Consider the following 22,970-nt stretch of genomic DNA (forward strand, 5'->3'; position numbering starts at 1 on the left):
TAGGCTAGGGTTACGAGAATGTCGGAAATTATTGGATGGATATGTTCTTATTTTTATATTCATTGTTTCTTATTTTAATGTCTTTCACTCACTCTTGGGCCTGGAACAACTAGAGATGTATGACATTTATATAATTAGAGTTTTAAAATCTCTGGATTTAAAAAAAGAATATTCTAATATATACATGTTTGGTAGGTTGAACAGTGGAAGTGGTGTGACTTTATAAGCGTCTGCCACATTTTAGCTTCGATGCTTTTCAGTCTTACTGTTGTTTTAATCCAATTCACCACAATGTGACCATGATCTCTTCAGTCAGGCATTTAACTACCATAGAGATGAAACGTAAGTGAACTGAACCCAAATCTGATTTGACAGCATTATAGCAGCGGCAGATGTCTTCACCTTAAATCAGATAAAATGCAGTGGAAAGCTTTGCACGCTATTCAGGTGGAGGATGCTCTCTGCTAACTTCTACCAGCCTGCACCAGTAAAATGCAAACATAGTTATCAAAGGTATCCAAGGGACTACTTTTTCGCTGAAACTTAACTGGCAACACTCTAGAAAGGCTTATTAAAACAATTTATATTAGCAAAAAAACAAACAAAAAAAGAAACATTTCCTGCAGGAATTAAGCTCAATATCATACCCTTGTAAGCAACCAAAGCGCCATGTATGCCAACCTGTGCCAGGACCATGTATTAGGAAAACTTATTAGTGTTGTTTTGGTTGCTGTTAGGTTAGATATCTACTTCAGAGATGCATGTATCTACTAAATAAATGTTTGAATGACATTCTGGAAGAGTTAGGGTAGGGCACTTGAAGTTATGTAGTTTTCCAAATTTGGTCCCCCAATATAATATAATCAAGAAACATCCTAGGGACGGTCCTGGTTTAAAAGTTAATGACTATTTTTAAAGTATAGGTGTTGACCTTACATTATTCTATAAGAACAAGAAGCAAAGTAAGAGAAAAGGCAAATCCATAAATTCAGGACACAAATTTTAATAAATTGATATGTATTCTGTCTTGTTTATTTCCATACTCCTGAACAAAATGTAGTGCCATTATTTCTCTCAGAAGTTTTTTTCTGTTTGTGATTGTGAAAATGATCACAAGTGGAACAATTCAAGGAGTGTGAATACTTTAGAAAGGTACTCCAGCCTTATCCTTTGTCCAGCTTTAAAATCCGGAACGTCAGATTTAAGTTGACTTCGCTAACAGTTGCAGAATAATACAGCCAGCTTCAGTTTATCTTCATGAATGGAGTGGGAGGAGACAAGATGTTTGACGCAAGTAGAGGCTAACAAGGGATTTGTCATTTAGATCTGTTTATCATACAGTTGAAATCAGAGAGAAGGGTTGCCGTCCCTACAGCTCTCCACGGACACACACAGCGGCAGAGCGAAAAGCTCAGGAGTGGAGAAGTTAAATGAGCATATTAATGTTCTCAAAGCTGATCTAAATACTGATTGTTGAATGAAAGAACATTTTAAAGTGTTGCCTCTGAAATGATGGTGTCACAGTGCTAGCTCAACCTGCTGAGAGGACAGAGAAGTTTTTGCCAGCCTGTGCATGCCCTTTGAAACTTTGAGTTCAAGAATCCAGAGACCAACGCAAGCTAATATTTAGGTTGGCAGTCGCTATGCAAGATGCATATTACAACAGAGGGCAACTGAGGCTCGGTATAGGAGACAGTGCACCAAAAAAAGTGGCAGCACTGAATCTTCATCAATGTTAAAAAAGAGAGACATTTGTGGTGAATTTTTTCTTAATTACTCAAAAATGAATGCAATAAAGTGTTGTGTGTAGGGTAGTGACACAAAAGCAATTGTGATGAATTAAATTCTGACCTAAATTTGCATTACTTTACATAAATTTAGATACTAATATTTACAGTATTTACAAACAGTTCGTCGTAATACCAGATGTTTGTATTTTTTCAAATTTAGTTTGATGCAAATTAGACTTTTTTTTCCAAAATATTTAAAAACTGTGATGGCAGTTTCCCTTGAGCCCCCTACCATGGTATGTTTTCAGCAGATTAAAAGTTCAAATATTAATTTAAGAGTAATAGACTTTCATGTGCTTCTATTAACCACCAACAAGATTGGATTAAATTGACCATACAGTATGATACATATATACCTCTTAATTGTGTTATCTTTCTCATCTTGCGGTTTTAGACACCTGCACCTTATTGACCGAACCTTAATGTCGGATGTACGTCATAGCTTTTATAGCGTGCCAGGCAGATGGTGTGCCCTTTGACTGCATCATTTAATCGAGTCAGCCCATGTGCTGATTGCATTATGAGGAAGAGTCTGATGACTCTGCAGAAACAAAAAAAAATGTGAAAAGGTGGTTTGGGAAGCAAAGTCCATTGTGATTGGTGTTTAAAATGATCAATGGATTCCCAACAGGGACAAAGGAAAGCCAGATTTTTGTTTTGTCCTCTCCTACTTTCTCTGCAGCTGCTCAGCTGGATTTTATTTATTGGCAAAGAAGTAAAATTTGCTTCAGTGCACATGTGCATGAGACACAAATAGCTCCCTTTACAATAAAAAAATGACATAGTTGATCTGTAGATATCTTTTTAGCAGCTTCTCCTTCCATAGAAATGCCCAAAGGATTGTTCAGAAATATTTTAACGTAATGTCTAAAAGTTGAAACATGTTTGTAATGTCTGCTGTTGCACAATCACCTGACTTGGATTGATTGTTAGCTAATAAATAAAAAATCTCTCACATTGGTAACTAGTATAATCTTTTGGACTTGGTGGTTTGTCAGGTTGTCAGATAGCGCTTTCAGCTTTGGACTAGACTTTCCATTGCATCTTCTGCCTCAGTTGCACTTTCTGACAGGGGGAAAAAACAGCTCAGTAAGTGCTTTGAGAAGTTCAGAGGAGTCTGTTCACTCTGTGCAGAGACATTGTTTGAGGATTGTCTCTAAGTTACATGGGGGAATGGGTCCAGTCATTGCATTTTGTGAAGGGGATTTTTTTTTTATGATCCTAACCACAGTGAGCTCAAGTGTTGCATCGTAGATTTGGTTTTTTTTTGCAGATTTAAATTTTTTTTCCTGACGTCACATTTTATTTATATCCTGTAGTTTAATTCGCTCCATCTGGGCCTGAAGAGAAGAGGATGCACTTTCTTGGCCCTTTGTCAGGTTTTTGAGGATTTTTAGGTAATTTCTATTGTGTTAGTTTTTAGATATTCTCTGGCCTCATAATTCCTTTTCCATCCTTCACTTGTCCACTTTCCTATTTTTTAAGAAAACCCTGCAAACTGCCCTGGCAGGGTCATGTACAAGCACTAAAAATATGTCAAAATGAAGCCAAATTCCAAAGAATAATACTGACCTTCGCAAAGGCCCAGTAACTATTGATACTGACCGCTGTATACATTTGCAAGAAAATCTGACTCATTGGAAGGAAAGTATACAGAGTTAGGAGTCGTTTAAAACATTTGCGCATTGCTTTTATGTTTCCTATCGTATCTGGATGCCAGTGCTTTGTCTCTGCATGCCCGTTCTGGTTTTAGCCAAAGACGTCATTAGAGATTTGTTTTTCTTTCTTATTCTTTGCTCTGCTGCACTTTTAATCCTTTAAAGATCTGCTGCTCCTTCTTCTTACCTCTGGCCCCAGGCCTGCCACCTGTGTTCAATTGTCACTTGCTCCATTCTGTCAAGCATTGGTGACCTTTTTGGTCAACTTTGACCATTTCTTTTCACTTTTCAAGACTCATCACCTCTGATTGATCATTTACTTACTGACTGCAGGCTGACCTATTTCACTTGGCAGCTCAAATGCAGGACATGAGCCAACTTTGCAGCAGGTCAGAGACGTGTCACACTGTGCACAGTCATCTGATAAGATCTACAGAAGTGTTAATTATTGATATCCAAGCTCCTGTCATTTTTTTTAACCACATAAATTTTCAGTTTCCAATATGCCACAGGAGGGATTATACAGACCATTATGGATTAGTTGATTAATCTAAAGTCATTTATATTCATTATGGTTTCCTGAAATCCTGACAACTGTGCTCCAAATTTAGGTTAGTTGTAAAAACAAGCTTGGACAAAGTTATACACAAACATTTAAGGCATTCAACATGACCAGAGGATTGGTGAAATGTTTTTCTGCTTTTAACTTTGTGCAAGCATTATTCTTCTTATATTTATATAGTTGTTCAAATGAACAGGCAGACACAATCTTATGTTGAAAAATCATCATAGCATTGACTATTTGGCACCACTGGGTACAAATGCAGAGAACATCTTTACTGTCTGGATCTCATGTCAAAGAACTTTGCAACTTTAATACATTTTCAAACGTAATTTTTGCCTTCACTGGATGCTAAGTCATGTTTTTTCTAAATATTTAAAATTGTGAATAGAAACAGATTCAATCATGTTTAACACATGTGCTCTCTTTCCACAGATCAGTTCATTTACCTTTCGTCCACTCAGTTGTCATTCTTCTGGCAATGGGATGATTGCGTTCTTACTAACCTGAAACAACCCCGGGAAAGACTTTTTCCTGATGTCGGACCATTCAGACGCCAAGCCCTACCCCTTGCCGGTTCCGGCAGATCGGGATGGAGCCTCGGCTTCGAGCAGCCCCATGGCACAGATGCGCTGGGTGGGCAGCTATACCCAGGGCAGACCTGACCTTGGACTGCCCTCTGAGGGCAGTGATAGCAGCGGTCAGGACCCCGCCCTCTCTCCTCACAACGTGCGCAAGACATCGCGTTCTCGGTTGTCCCCCGAGGAGGATGTGGAGATGAAGAGCAGTGGGTCCAGCAGCAGCGGGACAGAATCGCATGGCAATGAGAGTCGTGGGAATGACAGCAACGGTCATGAGTCAACGGGCAGCTCCAACAGCCGGAGTAAAGATTCGGCATTGCTAGAATCTTCAGGCAGCAATAAAAGGTGAGAGATGGCAGAACTTTCTTTTCTTTACCATAATTTCTAATTACAAGTTTTAAAAAAGACATGCTACTAAGTTTTCCAATCGGTGCCAATTTACAGCAACTTCCCCTTCCACCACAGTAAGAAGGTGTTTTTTAGGTGTTGCTCAGAGAAATTAGTTTTCTCTAGTGATTGGATGTTTTTGGACTTCATTATAATTTCAATTAATCATTTACAGACTTGTAGATTTACCAACCCTTATGTAAATGAACAGCATGGGGTCTCCTGGAAGGGCTATCGCCACAGGGGCCTAACAAGCACACTCAACTCTGTCAATTATGACTACTCAAGTTTAATAGGAATGACCTGAAATGAAGAGAATGTGAACAATACTACTTGATAACAGAACCGTTAGTCAGATGCTTCTTAGAGCACAGAGCAACTAATAAACTGCTTTTCCTGCTAATATGGCTCCATTTCAGTAGGTCCATTTGTCCCTCGCTTCTAAATGTTCACTCTGAATGGCAAAAAGGGCAAAATCACCAGATCCCTTTGGCAAAACAGAAGACAAAACCTTTTCTGGTTAGTCTCACCAGAAACGAGCCAAATAAATTGCCATTGTCAGTGTAAGTTTTTTATTTTTTATTTTTGTCAAGAATGTAGGGCCATATTCAGATTCAGCTACTTTTATTACTTCTACTGGCACTTGTAGAAGTCTACAGCAGTGCGGCTAATTACCACTCCTGATTAAAGCTACAAGATTTAATGTAGCCATTGCTTTCTATTCAACACAAAGAGATTTACACAGACGCTTTACTCTCCTAAATCAAATTTTAAAACGTTCCTGTTAGCTATTTGTGCAGCAGGACCTTAACATAAATGGCTGGGATAGCCTATTTATGAAACATATAAAGCAGTTTACAAGCAGCAAGCAACCCATAAAATTGAATGGGGAAATTAGGTTCAGGGATTTAGCCACGCAGTCATTCACCTCTAACATAGGCTGATCATCGATTGTGATGCAGTGCCAAAACAGTTCAGGTTTTTAAAATGAGACTTCAGCCAGTAGATCAACAAAAAGGTAAAAATAGTATTAGAGTCACTCAGACCCACTTATTGACTTCAGATAACAGCCGTTGCTTGTAATTAACACTCCAGGAACCTTTTTCCACTTAAATTGAATATTCTATTATATCATTGCACTCTAGTGATTTCTAATAGGGGAATTTATGCTAAATACATTTATGTTCTCAAGCATTTGTCGTCATGTTTACCCTTGGCATTTCAAGGGCATTTCATTTAAAAATGAAACAGTATGTGCTGCCCTCCTTTTAATGGCTCAAATGAATTTGTGAGTACTGAATGCATAACTAATGTCAGACGTAGAGTGAGTCAAAGCTCACTAAGCATTTAACCTTAAAAAATAATCTTAGTAAAAATTTTCCCTCCATAAATGGCCCTTTATAAACAACATTTTTAAATGCTGCCTGGTAAATGGGCACTGCATTTTACAGTGATTCTGTTTAGCTAACAGAATCACTAAACATTTTTCAAACTTAGACTAGACTGTGAAATTCTCACAATAATACCTTAGCTTCTTGGTACTTGCAGTAGAATTTGAAACAAAAAATATATATATATTTGATCTAATCGCTCTGATTTGAAACAGAAAAATAACGATTGTTAATTGTAGTTATTTTTTTGTCATTAGATTTAAACTATTCTAAACCAGATGAATAGCTGGACAGAAATATTTTAGCAACATAATATTTCGATCATACCTTGTTATATTCTTATAACAAGGGGCTAATAACATTAAGGTAAGCTATCCAGTGCTGAAGGGAAACTTTGTAAAACTGTTTAGCACTTCATAGCTTGGGACTAGCTTCCAGCCAGATCACATTATGAGCAGCTGAGTCTGATCTGGTTTCTGGTTGAAGTCGTGGATAAGTTGTTTTGCCAGCAGTTTGGTTAAAACCATGTTTTGTCTGGCAGGCGTGAGATGTGATTTGGCTTGCATGTTGAGATTATCTTGTATCTCCTGTGTTTTATTGGAAAAGCAGCTGTTGTGCAAACTGCGGTCAAACAACATTATTTTATGGCAAACAATGTTTTTTTTATTCCACATCCACACAAAGTCACATGGTGGATTGAATATTTTAATGTTTTTCTGCTTTAACTTTACAGACTTAACACATACAGGAGCATTCATGTAGCACAATGAATCTTTCATATTTCATATAAGATTGTCTGTTAAATTTTCCACATAAACTAAGTCATAGATTCAAAGTTGATAATCTAAAAGCTTTAGTGTGTTTATGTGGCAAGAGGCTAGGATCAACATTCAAGGTTTGCAAAAACAGATAAGCTCATGTGTCAATTTTTATCCTCTCTTTACAAATGCTTAACCGAGGACAGTATTTTTCTGAACCTTAAGTGATACATACGCAAGGTTTTTTATTCATAAATCTCAACTTTTGAAATAAATCTTGGACAGCACCTTTAATTCTATGCGTTTTTGTGATATCAAACTTCTTTTTCTGACATGTAAGAATTGGTTTAAAACAAAAAAAAAAAGAGTCAGTTTTAAAGCTTGTAGAATATTTTCCTGTCATCATCATTTCCAGAAGTAGACTCAGACATTATACAGCTCGCCCAGGAAACTTACAGAGCCGAGGAATAAATACATGACTGTATCAACCAGCAGGAAAAGCAAACTGATGTCATCTCGAAGGCTGGAAGCTGGCTTTTCTTCGATGCCAGATGGGCCATGTCACGCTTTCCTACTCCTTGTTGCCATGACAATGCACTGTTTGTGTGTGTTTATCTCTGGGTGGAGCAACCCGGTCGCAAGCTCTGACGTCTTTACTCACTCTAGGCTCTGCCTTACTTTGACCTGCCCTTACTACTTCAAATCCAGGCTCTTTTTTAAACCGCTCCTTCTCCGCCACGGTCTATTTCCCTTCTGGCATCTAACGCTCTGTCTGCTGACAGAGTGACGTATTTTAAACCCACATAACTGTTTCTGGTTTTGTGTTGCTACATAGCACCCCTGTCTGCCAAGTCTGAGTCAGCTCAGTTTACTTTCTACATTGTTTGTTCTCCATTTTTAGGAGGTACACCTCAGAATGTTTTTGTATTTATCTACTCTCTTGATATATGTAGATCGGCATATATAAAAAAAATTCTGGAAACTCAAGTGATTAATTACAACCAAATATTAACCTATTAAACTATCCCTAAAAGGTTATCATATGTCCTTTGGCTTTTGCATGTACTTCCTGCTTTCATTCCATAATGTCTCAACTGGATTAAGACCCACGGTCTTTCATTTCTTAATAATTGGTCAGTTCTTGACGTTACTAGCATGTTTTATGTCCTTTTCATGTTGCTCTGCTTTGGCTCTATTTGCTGCTGCAGTAGATCTTCCCCATTACACTTTCAGCTTCGTGCTTCTCAGGAGAAGAACAATGAGTGTTGCCAATGGTATTATCTCAAAAGACTCTGACAATTGGCCCATGTTAACATTATTGTTACTTATATTCTAACTTTAGTTTGTCTTTGTAAAATTAGCCAAACCTGTGGTTTATACAGGTAGTTCATCAAATTTTAAACTCAGTTAATGTTATAGATTCTTCTCCTCTTGCTGCAATGTCAAAATAATGACAGGAAAAATGGTTTGTAATTGTGAAAAAAATTACTTGGTCAGACTGAGACTATATTGTTTCTACCAAACAGAACAAGATGGGAAAATATGAATTATCAAAAAGTAAGGGAAGGAAGTTTACCAACTTTAAATACATCATGAAAAACTATAAAGGTATTCAAACCCTCTTTTCTTAGTTTTGTTCTCCCAAAAAGCCTGTAGACTGAAAGTGGTTAAATCTGACACCCGTGCCCTGCACATGTTAGATGCTCTCATGCTAAGCTACACCCTCTACCACACCTGATTCAACCAGTTCACTGTTACTAAGTTCATCAGAAACCTGCTTGGCTTGTTCATCTAAAACATGCAGGACACTTGCCCCAGGCTGGAGTTGCCCACTTCCTGGTGTGTTTGGGGTACATTTCCAAGGAGGTTTCATGAAACGTTATCTACATACTAATATCAGTGATCAGTTTATCATTATGTCCTACTGGAACTGTTTGAAAATAATAATCCTGTACTTGTTTCAATAGAGAAAATAAATGTGTTGCTTAAAATGACCATATGTTCTAGTACCATATGGTCTCCTATTACTAATATTAATATGCCAATTGATCAGATAAATGTCACGTGCTCATGCCAAAGTCTAAGCATCTCCTTTGTGACATTTATTGGTGGTAGCTTGCGTGCGAGTGGCAAAGGCTTTCTGGAGTTTATTCAAGGATCACTGATAAGTGATTCATTTTTATGACTGTATTGTTTTATTTCCCAGAAGCCAAATGCTACATGAATCTAGAATTACATCACTGTAATAACTTCTGCTTAGTATTGTACTGAATGAGCTCCTCTATGCCACAAATCCTGCAGGTTTTCTGAATATAGACAGAAACATTACAGTAGATTGCAGCTTAAAATTTTTTCCAAATTGTTCAGATGTATTAGTTTAACTAATGACTGTCAGTCTGTAAGGTTTTGATCATGGTCTCTTTATGCTAGAAAGATTATTTACTCTGCTAAGCAGGGACCCTCTGGTCAACTGATTTTCAGTGCCATGGGGTCGATTGATACAAATCAAATCAGATATCGAAAAGAGATAATGTTAAGGATCAAAACAGGAAACAAAAGAGTGAATGGATTCAACTAATTTATTGATGGTCGTGTTTTTAATTAATTCCCGTCACATTCAGTGAGAAAAAAAAACATGAAAGCCAAATGGTAAATGTCCCTTGCCAATTTTAAATGTAATGCCTTTCCTGTCCCAGTTATGTCTCTTAAACATAAAGGAATCAACAACCTGTGAGTAGAAGAGTTTTAATTAAACAAGACCAGTTTCCTCTGACCTTCATTTTGTGTCTCTGCTCCCGGAGGACAACTGAAATGTCTCTTACACTGCCACTTTTAGCGCACTCTTTATATAACTTTTTCCTGACCTACAGACTCCCCGCTATGATACCAATTAGCTCACTGGACACTAAGACATATTTAGACTGTCTAGTCTAAAACCAGCTATTGCATTGTGCAGGACAGAAGGCTATTTAGATTGAATTAGATTCCTTCTTTGGCTCAGGAAGGCTATTTGTGAAGATGTTACCTATTCTGAGCAGGTAATCAGGGTTATTTATAGTTGTTCAGTTTTAGTTCAGATGAGTCAGGTTCTCAGACAGCTGCTAATAGTCTTGCTCTAAATCTGGCGGCTAATTCTTTATGTATATTATAAGAAGTGTTACATAGGCAGGTAGGGCAGAGGTGCTGATTTGGAGTTGCCAGTTTCTGTTCTCTGTTCAGATTTCACCGCAGTGTCAACTGAAAAGAAAAGGTTTTGCATTCTCAAACCTGTGTTCAGACTGAAACCACGTGTAGTGTCTCTGGGAACTAAAGGCTTACACTGAACTTGCACTCACCTGTGCCAGGAATAACGATTCGGTCTATTTTAGAACAAGTGTGCTAGATATAGGTATTATGCAGTGTTAGTCTTAGTCGTACGCTTCTGTGTTAACACCCCTTATTTTAGATACACGTTACGAAGAGAGACTAAGTTAAGACAAACAGGACATGTTTAAACGGTCAGCCATGATGGCTATTCCAGAATTTCTTTTAGCAGAGCTCCAGATTTCTCAGCTGAATGAGATCATGAGTTGTTGTCTTAGAGCTGTTTACTGTATATTCTTATAGACCTGTTATTATCTGAGGTTGCTGAGACTGAACGAAGGTTGTGGTTTGTTTGATTTAGAGCAAATGCTCTTGTAGTTGAGGTCAAACAAATCCTGTTTATGTCAGAAGTAAAACTTTCTTTTCTCATGTAAATATGTTTTCCTGTATTCACTTCAGCAGAAGGATGTTGGTTTAAGAACAACGGGTGTTATTTTCTATTTTTAAATCTCCTTTATGAATGAACAATGAACATGATAGATTTTAGTTTGTGCTTCTTCTTTGAAAATGAAAACATAGAAAAGCTAAACATAGGACAAAATGAGGATGATAAGATTTAAAAACTCTTGTGTAATATTCAAATTATCTGAGAGATTGCTTTTGGTTGTTCTCATCAAAATGACCAGAAAAAAGGCTTGAAACCTATCTATATGTGTGCATTGAAAGCATAGAAAATATCACTTTCATTTTTTAAAATTCAGTCTCTAAAAAGATATATTTTTATTGAGATTCTAAGTTGCGCAGGTTCTTCGGCTGTTCTGGAGGTAATGGAGTCAGAAGGCAAGAAACTGTATTGAAAAAAAACGATCAAGCACGCCTTTCTAAATCTGAACACCAAGAGGACAGGCAGAGATTCTGTCCACTGCTTGTTCTTTGCCCCCTGTTGTGTTTTGACCTCACGCTTGACCACAGTGCTGTTTTCTTGCTGTTCAGCCATTGAGATGACAAAGACTTCAGGATAAGAGTGTGATTTTTGTTTTGTATTAACAAAAGGCGTACAAAAACAGATGATCTTCTTTTAGCTTGAGTTAATAACAGGCCCAAAGTGTGAAAATGGGGACACTTGTCCTTTTTCATTGAAAGAAACTTGTGATCCTCAGATGCGTGTGAAAAACATGATAAGTCTGTACTTCAGAGAAGAATTGATTGTGCCTCATTGTACTCCTTCTGCTTACTTGGAACAGTGAAAAAGCTGGTTGATTAAACATCAGCATGAAATCTCTTTTTTGGAACTGAAGTGATTTTTACTCCATTTTCAGGTTGCAATTTGAAAATATTCCTTCTCTCTTCCACAGTTCCAACTCCCACAGCCCATCTCCTCCCAGCAGCTCCAACGCTTACAGTCTGCTGAGCTCGGAGCAGGACAACCCTTCAACCAGCGGCTGCAGGTTAGCTCAATGACCGCCGCTGCTGTCAGGATCAAGATCGTAATTTAGTCTGTTTGTAAGAGTCCCTTTTCATTAGTGCTATAAGTGACTCTTGGTTGTTTACTTGTCCGTCTTGCAGTAGTCAGGAGTCTGCGAAAGCCAAGAACCAGAAGGAGGTGATTAAAACGCTGAAGGAGCTCAAACGTCACATGCCAGCTGACAAGCAGCGCAACAGCAAGTCGACCACACTGAGCGCGCTGAAATATGCCCTGCGCTGTGTGAAGCAAGTGGAAGGTCTGTTGCAGATAACAACCTCTTTGCCTTATTTGTGCTTCAGATTGTTTTTATGAACAATTTCTATTTGCCTTTATGAGTATAAGATATATACTATATATGTTACAGTATAAATAAATGCCTTTGTCATGCCTGTTTATATGCATGGTATGGTTCATACAGCTATTTATCCAGTGTAGTATTCAGTAGTGCAGTTCTTCAGTTATTAAATGTTTTATCATTTTAATTATTAAACAATGTTCTTGAGAGAGGATTGCAAGTTTGGACAAGTTTGGACAAAATTACTGCATCTTTTCTCTTATAGCAAATGAGGAGTACTACCAGCTGATGATGGTCAATGACAGTCATCCCTCTGGCCCAGATGTTTCTTCTTATACCATAGAGGAGATAGACAGCATCACTTCAGAGTACACCCTCAAAAACAACGTAAGACTAAGTCTGTGTTGTTGTTTTTTCCCCAACTGGTGCGTGTCACAAGTTTAAGATATCATTTTTTGGTATCTGCAGGACATTTTTGCAGTGGCGGTTTCCCTGAGCACAGGAAAAATCATCTATATATCTGACCAGGCTGCCTCCATCCTCAACTGTAGAAGAGATGCGTTCAAGGACTCTAAGTTTGTGGAGTTTCTGATGCCGCAGGATATCAGTGTGTTCTACAGCTTCACCACCCCTTACCGCCTGCCCTCCTGGAGCATGTGCACTGGAGCAGGTACCAAGAGCTACAAGTCTCTATCCAAACCACTAGCAAAGTTCAGATACTGTTCAAATAAATGGACTTTCAATGTACTTTGAAAGTCCATTTATTTTATTATATGCATGCAAATCAATTTAGACAACACTGACATACTGTTTTCTGCATTTTTCCATTTTGTTACATTTGATAACCACTCATTGTTCTTGAACATATTAAAAATGCCTTTCAAACTTATTGTTACACACAGAATAGAAGAGACTTCTTAGGGCAATTGGTGGTGCAGAACTTTGTTTCAGGGTATCAGAATAAAGGGAATGGAATAAAAATGGATGTTTTTAGATTTTTATTTGCAAAATATTTTGAAAACCGTGTAACATTTTCTCAGCTTGTAGTTGTAACATGACAGAATATTAAAAGGTCAATATATATATTTTTTCTAATTTAGAAGAACCTGAGGTCTTTGTTCAAAGTGCATGATTACAGAAAGAATGTCAAAATAAATTGAAGCTTCTAGAGACCCATAGAAAATGAAAATATATATCCATACTTTAGAAAATCTTTAATTTGTCATATAAATGCTGCAGCTTTAAATTAGAGACGTAAATTATGCATTTGACCCCCTTTCATTTTTTTACATATTCACTGTGTGCAGGGCCAGGTGTTTGAATGTTGATTTTTGATGCATTTATTCAGACCTGATGCACCTGGTTTTGGCTGCATTCTGTGTGGATCGTGTTCCCTTTGAATTTACAATAAATGTTTCCTCTTTCAGATCCGTCTCCTTCTGACTGTATGCAGGAGAAGTCCTTTTTCTGTCGTATCAGGTCTGTTTCCATCACTTCTGGCCATCTGCTGCTCGTATCTGTTTGTTGGTTTTATTCATGCATTTAAATCTTTCGGATGTTTCTCATTTTGTATATGAGGTCACATTCATGCAGGGCATAATAAGATGCTTCTTCTAGGTTAAAATGGAAAAAGTATTTTTTTTTGGAGAAACACAAAAAAAAATTAAAAGAATTGCATTTGTTCAAGTGATTGGATTTTTCCTATTTTTGAGGGTCCAAAATGTAAGTTTTGTGTCTGAAGTGAAAATTTGCTAAATACTGCCACCATGTGTTCAATTTTCAAACTAAGAGTAGATCATTTTATTACATAGTTGACTGAAACATGCTGTTTTTTCTTGGGTTGACTCATTGCTAAATTATTGTTTCTGATATTCAGTGGCGGTAACGAGTTCGAGGGTGATTTGCGGTACTATCCGTTCCGCATGACCCCTTATTTGATGAAGGTGCAGGATGTATCTCATAATGAAGACCAGCTCTGCTGCCTCCTGCTGGCTGAGAGGGTTCACTCTGGATACGAAGGTAAAAATGCTCCTTTGACCAGAATATTAGCATACAAATATCTGAATTATTATAATTTTTTAAATATTAACAATTTCAATTATTTTCCAAAATTTTGCTTGCAGCACCCAGAATTCCACCAGATAAGCGCATTTTCACCACCACACACACTCCAAATTGTGTGTTTCAGGATGTGGATGCGAGGTAAGGGTTCAGGGCACTTTCTGTATTCCTTCAGTGTCTTGCAGATCTTTTTATGCCTTTTGAAGATTTTCACAATGAGTTGTTTTATAACTAAAACCTATATATTCTTGGGGATTTCATGTGATGGAACAGCACAAAGTATAATCAAGCCAATCTTATTTATAAAGTTCTTTAAGAATGAGAAGCACTAACTCTAGTTCTGAATAAAGTAAGTATAAAAATAATAAAGATTAACAACAAAAAAATGGAACATACAAGGAAAACTGTAAAAATTAATAAAGAAACTGTTCCATAACATTGAAGCTGCAAAAATAAATGTCCTTTGCTTTAAAAGTAGAAAGTGAAAGGCAAGAAAAGGTGTTAGGTTTAGGCTTTAACTGGACCATGCTGAAAGGGGGATATCCACCCCACAAAAACAAATCTTTTGTAGCTTTGTTGTACTATTTTCTTTTAATCTATTATTCTGTGGTTGTAATGTGACAAAATCTAAAAAAACCTTAAAGGCCATTTTATATTCCAAATACTAAATATGTAACACTAATAGAGATAATCTTTTCATGTTTGCGTCAGGGCTGTTCCTCTCCTTGGTTACCTCCCGCAGGACCTCATCGGTACTCCGATTCTTTTTCACCTGCATCCCAGTGACTGGCCCGTCATGCTGGCCATTCATAGAAAAAGTGAGTCTACAGATCAAACAGATCAGCTATGCATTCGCCAAGATCTGAGTTTTAATTCTTCGTATTTTGTACTCCAGTCATACAGCATGCAGGGCAGCCATTCGACCACTCGTCCATCCGCTTCTGTGCTCAAAATGGAGAATACATCGTCCTGGACACCAGCTGGTCAACCTTCGTCAACCCCTGGAGCAGAAAGGTTTCCTTTGTTATCGGGAGGCATAAAGTTCGCATGTGAGTACTGCTCATGTTTTCTGTGCAGGAGACAGTTTTTACTGAAGCTTTGTATAGAAAGGTTTTTATCAGATTTTAAACGTTCTTGTAAGTCATTACCTGTTGATGTGATTTTCTACCAGGGGCCCAATGAATGAGGACATTTTCACGACTCCGGCCTCAAGCATGGGTCACATGAAGAATATGGACTCAGACATCCAGGAAATAACAGAGCAGATTCATCGGCTTTTGCTGCAGGTGAAAAAAGATGGCCACCTAACAATACTCTGCAAACATCTGCAGACTTTCTTTCAATCCTCTAAAGTAGCCTTGAATACATCAGGCTTACTGGAGATCTTGAGAAGTTTCTCCTTGGACTTACATTGTCATTTTAATCAAGCACCTAAAGATAATCCAATATAAAAAATAAAACCTTGCATAGGGTAAATGATCAACCTAAGTCCTTTAAAAGTTCTTTAAAACTTGACTTTCAGATACAATTAATCTGCATTAAATAGTTATTTGTCCTTGTTTGTGTGAATTGTGTCTTTACCTGTCACCCTCAAAATGCTTACATGTAAGTCCATGACAGTCAAGGGGTTAATAGATCACTAGAAAGTCTGATTCGGGAGCAAATGCTAAAAAATGGTATATAAGATTATAGAGATAAAGTAATATTCCGGAAAAGATTAAAACTCAATAATTTGGGTGCAAACAAGACACATTTTGCGACATGCCGGCATCTCTTTATCTTATTGTTTTTTCTTCTTCCCTCTCCATCCTTTATCAGCCGGTTCACAACAGTGGGTCGAGTGGTTACAGCAGCCTTAACAGCAATGAGTACCTTCAGGGCATGACCTCCTCCTCTAGTGAGAGCCTGAACAGTAAACAAGGCAAAAAACAACAAAAGGAAGGGGAGCAGAGCAGCAAAAGCAGACCTGTGAGTAAAACTGCACACAACTGTCTGATTTCACAGCACTTTTTTTTTTTGCTAAATCCCTGAAACCACTTAACTGCAAAGTGATCTTACGAAGCAACTCATTTGTACAATCTCTTCCAAAGCGTACTTTTCAGGAAATTTGTAAGGGAATTCATCTTCAGAAGAACCAAGAGCAACAGACGGCAAAATCAGAACACAAACGTAGCAATAACAGTAAGTCATTTTTTTAAATAATCAAGTGATTGTCACATTTATTCAGAAACTAATTTTTGGTCTGTCTCTACTAGTGTCAGGACAGAACAGCCAGGCGGTTGTCCGTCTCAAAGACTCAGCTCCCCCGATCAGCTGGAGGGAGGCCACCGCCGCGGACAGTCGGGTCCCTTTTCACGAGGACCTTGACCTCAATGATCAGACTGTCTACTCCTACCAGCAAATCAGCTGTCTAGACAGTGTAATCAGGTATACACATAAAAACAGACACTTTGACAAGCCAAGGTTTATTCTGCAAAAAAAAAAAAAAGCTAGCTATTGACATTTTTTTAAACTGGAGGTTTTTAGTTTACCTAAAAGATTCTCTGTAAAACCCAATGAAACATTCTATTGCATCAAAAAGAGTCAAGACTTGTGATCTTCTCTGACCTGTTCTAGTCCACACTCTTGCAATTAAACAAAGTGTCAAACCCAAAGTGTCAAATATGAACCATCTTAGAAATGTGATACTTTGGTTCTCCTTAATATTGCTGTTAACGTTCTTGTGATCATAATATCAATGCTGTGACTGGCTCCTGCAGGTACTTGGAGAGCTATAATGTTCCTGTCATCATGAAGAGAAAATGTCAGTCATCCTCCTCTAACTCTGATGAGGACAAACAGAAGAAGTCACATGCTGTGCAGGTCTCTGAAGGTATGTGCTGCTGCTGCCAACCAACCAGTAGATCAGATTCGCTTCCTCTCCAAACAACACAAGAAGTTCTTTTGAGAATTTCACTCTCTTTCCTGTGAACTTCTCATTCTCTATCTCTCTCAGCCGCCTCTCAAATGACAGTGCCTTATCTGCAGCTGTTGTTCTCTGTTCTCTTTGGCAGAACCAACCTTATCGAAGGATCAGTCTGCTATTTCTGCTTTGGATGATCCTCACAAAAAGACCAGTGACCCCGCCACTGCGGTAGTAGGCACTTCGATGCCCCTACCAGTGCCAAACAAACCTGAAAGTGTGGTGTCCATTACCAGCCAATGTAGCTACAGTAGCACTATAGTGCATGTTGGGGACAAGAAACCTCAACCTGATTCAGGTACAGTGGAGAGAAAAACCTCCAGCCAGAGTCTCTCTATCACCCAACATGTTCACACGAAACACTTCTGGTGACAAAGAATGTCTATATGCTGGTGACGTAATAAGTAATTTTTTTGCTTGTTAGATCTTATTTCCTCAACAAGATCCTGTCCTCTGGTATCAGTAGTTTTTAAACATTTACGTACTATTTTTTTTACTATGTAAAGCATGTTAAAGCATGTTAATATGCATGTGTAGACACTGTCTCTGTGTTGCTTACTTACTACAGGAAGACCCTTGGACACAGAAAGACATTTATTTTGTCTTTGTACTTTAGTTTTTTCAAAATGTTCCTGGATATACACAGTCTTTGTCACCAGAATTATCTTGACCTTAATCTAAAGACTAAAGCTTCTGTCACACTGTTTATTATCTTGCCATTTATGTATCTGAAAATGTTTTTTAACATAAAAATATGAACTAATGAGGAGTATATATATGACATGAAAACCCCTTCATGTCATATATATATATATGAAGAATTTTTGTTGTTTTTGATGAGCTACAATTGTTAGGATGGATGGTGTCTGAGTGTCCCTGCATGGCTATCCAGTTATTAGCTGAAATCAATGGAAAATGGATCCAATTCCTTGCAAAATCAACCATTTTAAGCAGTTAGCATGCTGATTTGAGTGAATTCTCACCATATAGGCCATCTACAAATTGTAATATGGGATTATTTGCAGTTGTTCGATTAAATAATTGGATCAATTGTGGCACAGTTATTAGACCTGTTGCCTACAATCTTGGACTTTGCATGTTTTCTTTGTTTTGTTACATGCATGGATTGTTTCCTGGTGCACCAGGTTCCCCATACAGTACAAAAACATTAATTGGACAGACTAAATTGATATTTAGTCTGCCCGTTGGCTGTATCTGGTTCAGTTACATACTGAACCAGATACTGCATTATCTAAAAGTCTGCATTTAGACAATCCAGACTTTGATTAAATTATTTTACAGTGAACATAGTTTCTTTAGGACAGACACAACATAATTTCACTGTATTTGTAAAAACAAAAAGCCACCTTTGATTTATACTACTTTGATTTAGACTTAGACTTTAGATTATTTTTAGTAAACAAATTGGACCAAAACCTGGTTAAATTACTGAATGCTGTTTACAGATGGTTTAAAAACTGTTTGTGGTTCATAAAACTTGTGTTTTATGAACCACCAGATCCATCCATCTGGTCTTTCAACAGGATGATTGGTGCATGTTTGTTGTGTGTGGGGTAAATGAAAATGGGCTTGCCAAAGGCACCATTCATGGAGGACCCACCACTAACCATGGATACCCATAGAAAGGCAGATATGCCATAATGTGACAGGAGTATAAAAATCATAAATAACACAATTGGCGGCTAATTTTATCTCCAAGTTCAAACAGATTTTAATGTTACAGTGCGTACCTCTGGCAGGAAGATAATATACCATCAACTTTTGCCTGAGCAGACATGTTCCTGCTGCTCTTTCTAATCCACATCAGATATCAAAATCCAAAGTTATCCACATGCGATTGAGAAATTTGCTAAATGTAATAAATGGGAATGGACCAAACTGCACATTATAATGGTAGTTGGGTTAGCAATATTTCTTTGACCGTTAAATAGCACATTGCCTTTACCTTTTTAGGAGAGACTGACAATTATGTTGTTCCAGATTTAGATGATGATGTATTTTTTGTTTTAAGTACTCCACGCCCTCTCTGTAAAATGTTCACTGCCCCTATCTCTGCAGCTTAAAAGGAACTGAAAGCAGGGAACGCACATGTAAGTCTGGGTGAAGGCTCAAGCGTTAGGAAGAAATTCAGTCTGGTGGCTTCAGACTTGCTGACTGGTAAATGATGCCACCATCTGAAACTTATCACCAGTCATTATCACTCAGCACAATGTAACATGAACAACAAAAATAGCAAAATTCACAGAGTGCATATGTGTAGCTCTGCGATACTTCTAAAGATCTAAAATGAGATCTGGAAATAAAGTAAATAATGTCACAATTTAATTTTTTTCTTCCTGTTGTGCAACAGAAAACCCAAAGTGTGTAGTTGTTTGTATTTATTTTAACTTCCAGCACCTGATACCCCAAAGAGAGGTTTCTGCTGTTGTATAATATCCTGACACATCATTTGTTTAGCACTTAATTATAGGTTAGAGTTTTGCATATTTAGAACAATAACCACTTGTGTTATCAGTACTGTTGCATAGATGTCATCTGACATTTGCGATTTTGCTTGAGCAGCTAAGTTGTGAAATGTCAGAAAACCTGTTGGTATCTGCGTCTGTGCAAGTCTTTTTTTCTTAGTTTGTCATCATTGCGGATGGTTAATAGTTTCTTCACAAAATACAGTAAGTAAACCTTCCTGTCTCATTGTCATCCATGCAGAGATCATAGAGGATGTACCTGTTGCAGGAGATATGCCAGTAACCAGCCAGAACATCAACGCTCCTCGTCCAGTTTCACCTCCGAGTCAGGAGATGGAGTCCTACAAGAAACTTGGTCTGACTAAGCAGGTTCTGGCAGCTCATACGCAGAAGGAGGAGCAGGCCTTTCTCTGTCACATTCGAGAGCTTCGAGGACTCGCTCCTCACAAAGGAAATGGCTCGCCGCCTCTGGACCAACAGAAAGATGAACGCACCATCACTGGTAACACTAAACAACACGGTTAAATAGCTTTTCAGACTAGTTTTATCCCTCAGATGCGCAGGTCTTTGCTAAAATACTCCACCTAAACATTTCCTCATTTTTTCAAGACTAGAACCACAAACTTAGATCTATTTTCAGATTTCAGGCACTGTAAAGGGGAAGACAAAAGTTAGCTTCCTAAACTTTGTTTTTTTACAAAAACTGCAAATTTCACCTGATTTATTCTGGTATCCTCAAATAAAGTTCAGTGCAACCACCTACCTTCTCCTAATTAACAAAGGTCAATTGTGTGTAATTTAATCTCAATATAAATACAGCTGTTCTGCAAAGGCTTCTGAGATTTGCTTGAAAACTTTAGTAAAAAAAATAAAACAAGAAAAATCACGAGGACCAATGAGAGCAATAAAGCAGGGCTGGTTCAAAGGACTCAATGTTCTTTACTGTCATATCATATATGATTGTGCATAATACAATATGAAATTGAGTTTCAAGGTGCCAGACAAAACACACAAAAAACAACATAGCTAGACCGAAAGGCATAGATAAATAAAATAAACAATAAAACTACAGGCAACTGTACAATTTTTGTGTAATGGCTGTTTCTGAGATTTTGGAGTTGTAATGTTCTGTCTGAGCTCAACAGTCAGAGATGATGGTGAAATGGACTGAATCAAATATAGGGAGTATGTGAAAAAAAAGTACTTTATATATTTGTTAACAGTATCTAAAACTGTGGTGTGACAGTATGCTGTGAGACAGACAAAAAATTACACTCGTCCTTTGCTAATGGTGGAGAAACAGCTTACCACTCCAGAAAATCTGTTATCCACCATCAATGCTAACTAACCTAAGCCTTGATTGAGGGTGATTGAGAGCACTAAGACCCTCCTCCTGGCTCTGATTGGTGGTCACTATTTCAAATAGAAAAATACAAATAGTTGTATTAACCATAGATGATGACCACTTATAAAGAGACTCTCCTGATGTCGGCATTGACAGGTTGGCTGGAGACCAAAGGAGACGTTGATTAGTTGGTTTAAATGTAAAAACAAATTATACATTCAAGTGTCAGAAGCCAAAAATAATGATATTTAAATTGGTTTGTTTCTAAACGTTTCCTTCATCAATCTACAGCTGTGCACACTGTTCAGCCCAGAAAGCACCAAGGTCAGAGACCAGAGCCGATGCCCCGCCGAGGAACACGAAACAAGAAGACCAAAACCAAGAGAGCAAAGCTTCTCACTTCACAGAGCGCTGAGGCTGCCCCTCACAAGGAGCGACAGCAGCCGCAGAAGGCCCCTCAGACAACACAGAGCCATACGCAGTCCCCAGTATCTCCATCTGTTGCCTCACAGCCCGCTTTTCCTGCACCATATCCTGTCATGCTGCCAGGCTACCCAATGCAGATCTACGCCAGAACAGATTCTGCATTGTCATGCACAGAAGCTCCACCACAAGACTTGGGGGTTAATCAGAGTGCCCAGCTACCTTGGTTGTCCCCAGGCACTCAGTCTGCCCCCGTAACCTCTCATATGGTCACACCTATTATGGCTTTTGTGCTGCCCAACTACTTATACCCTTTAATTGGACATCCAGCACCACCGGTGCCAATGTATCAGGTAGATGCTGGGGGTATCCCAATGCAAGCGCAGCCTTTTGATCAGACTGCTTTCCCAAGCCATGCCGCCTTTGCAACCCCACCTTTTATCAACGGTCAGAACCAGCTCAACCCACAGTTAGCATCCTACCTGTCTCCAGCTTTCCACTTGCCTTCCTCCCCTGACACCCCGAAGCCCCTGGTGGAAGGCCGCTCCCGCTCCTCCACGCCACAGTCTGGTGAAAGTGAAGGTCAGGCGTCCCCGCCTCTGTTCGAGTCCCGCTGCAGCTCGCCTCTGAACCTGCTGGAGCTGGAGATCTCTGTGGACAGGCAGGACAACGCACCTCATGCTTCAGCAGGACAAGGGACTAACATGGCTGACAGAGAGAAAGCAGCAAGCACCAGCAAAGCAAAGGAGAGGGAGATGAAAGAGGTAAATAGATTGAAAGAGAGAGCGGAATAAGTTCTTTTATATCATTATGTTGTCCTCAAGTCTTTCATTGTTTCTGACTGATGTTCTTCACGTGTGACCTCTGAAATTTTCAAATTGACGTCCCCCTAATATGTAGAGCTATATGCCTCGTTTTCCCATTTGAGATTTATTCCCCTCACTACCAGGATTCTCAACATATTCCCAGCAATAAACTGACAGAGTTTCTTTTATTTGTATTGTAATGTGTAAAATCAAGTGAGCTAAGACTCCTTAGATGAATTGTGGCTTTGGGTGTTAATGATACTATTATCCCTTACACCCTTTAGCCCTCTCTCAGCATACTTGGTCCATCTGGACCCTTGTATTTCCAACCCATATCCTGTGTCTGTGAGCGTTTGTCTTGGGATAAAGTGTGGTCTAGGCAAGGGGCTGGCAGCGAAGAGGTAGGCAAATCCTCAGAAAAACTCAACATTTTTTAAATCCCATTCCTTCCAGATTTCATGTCAACTGTAAAAGCTTGTTCATTTTTTATTTTACCCTGCAATGCTTTCATTTTTTCAACAGGTAGCTGAGACTGAAACATTAAAAGCAGAAATAGTACAAAAGAAATCTGTAAACAGGATTGCAGCTATACTTAAACTTTATAACTTTTCTTTCTGTAAGCACACTGTGAAATACAGTCTAAGCTAAATTTAAGTCCGAAGCTCAGAGCTTTACAGAAATGTTCACAAACATCCAT

At 38.4% G+C, this 22,970-nt stretch overlaps 1 protein-coding gene across 4 annotated transcripts in view; it reads left to right on the forward strand.

The window, feature by feature from the left end:
* The window catches only part of per2 (period circadian clock 2), a 29,953-nt gene that overhangs the window by 901 nt on the left and 6,082 nt on the right, over positions 1 to 22,970 (forward strand). For 2 of the 4 annotated variants that reach the window (XM_055033017.1, XM_055033016.1), the window contains 19 exons: positions 4,446 to 4,936; positions 11,786 to 11,878; positions 11,997 to 12,151; positions 12,456 to 12,577; positions 12,659 to 12,860; positions 13,618 to 13,669; positions 14,067 to 14,209; positions 14,314 to 14,392; positions 14,963 to 15,069; positions 15,147 to 15,300; positions 15,423 to 15,537; positions 16,070 to 16,219; positions 16,342 to 16,432; positions 16,507 to 16,678; positions 17,011 to 17,123; positions 17,305 to 17,511; positions 19,941 to 20,201; positions 21,336 to 22,231; positions 22,558 to 22,674. In XM_055033017.1, coding sequence (XP_054888992.1) covers positions 4,548 to 4,936; positions 11,786 to 11,878; positions 11,997 to 12,151; positions 12,456 to 12,577; positions 12,659 to 12,860; positions 13,618 to 13,669; positions 14,067 to 14,209; positions 14,314 to 14,392; positions 14,963 to 15,069; positions 15,147 to 15,300; positions 15,423 to 15,537; positions 16,070 to 16,219; positions 16,342 to 16,432; positions 16,507 to 16,678; positions 17,011 to 17,123; positions 17,305 to 17,511; positions 19,941 to 20,201; positions 21,336 to 22,231; positions 22,558 to 22,674 — 3,618 coding nt within the window. In that variant the 5' untranslated portion in view covers positions 4,446 to 4,547. The remainder of the gene's footprint in view (positions 1 to 4,445; positions 4,937 to 11,785; positions 11,879 to 11,996; positions 12,152 to 12,455; positions 12,578 to 12,658; positions 12,861 to 13,617; positions 13,670 to 14,066; positions 14,210 to 14,313; positions 14,393 to 14,962; positions 15,070 to 15,146; positions 15,301 to 15,422; positions 15,538 to 16,069; positions 16,220 to 16,341; positions 16,433 to 16,506; positions 16,679 to 17,010; positions 17,124 to 17,304; positions 17,512 to 19,940; positions 20,202 to 21,335; positions 22,232 to 22,557; positions 22,675 to 22,970) is intronic. The other 2 variants (XM_055033018.1, XM_055033019.1) reach the window with 2 other exon arrangements.

This window comes from Poeciliopsis prolifica, unplaced genomic scaffold (genome assembly GCF_027474105.1).
Source record: "Poeciliopsis prolifica strain line A6 unplaced genomic scaffold, Auburn_PproV2 SCAFFOLD008, whole genome shotgun sequence".
Taxonomy (NCBI): domain Eukaryota; kingdom Metazoa; phylum Chordata; class Actinopteri; order Cyprinodontiformes; family Poeciliidae; genus Poeciliopsis; species Poeciliopsis prolifica.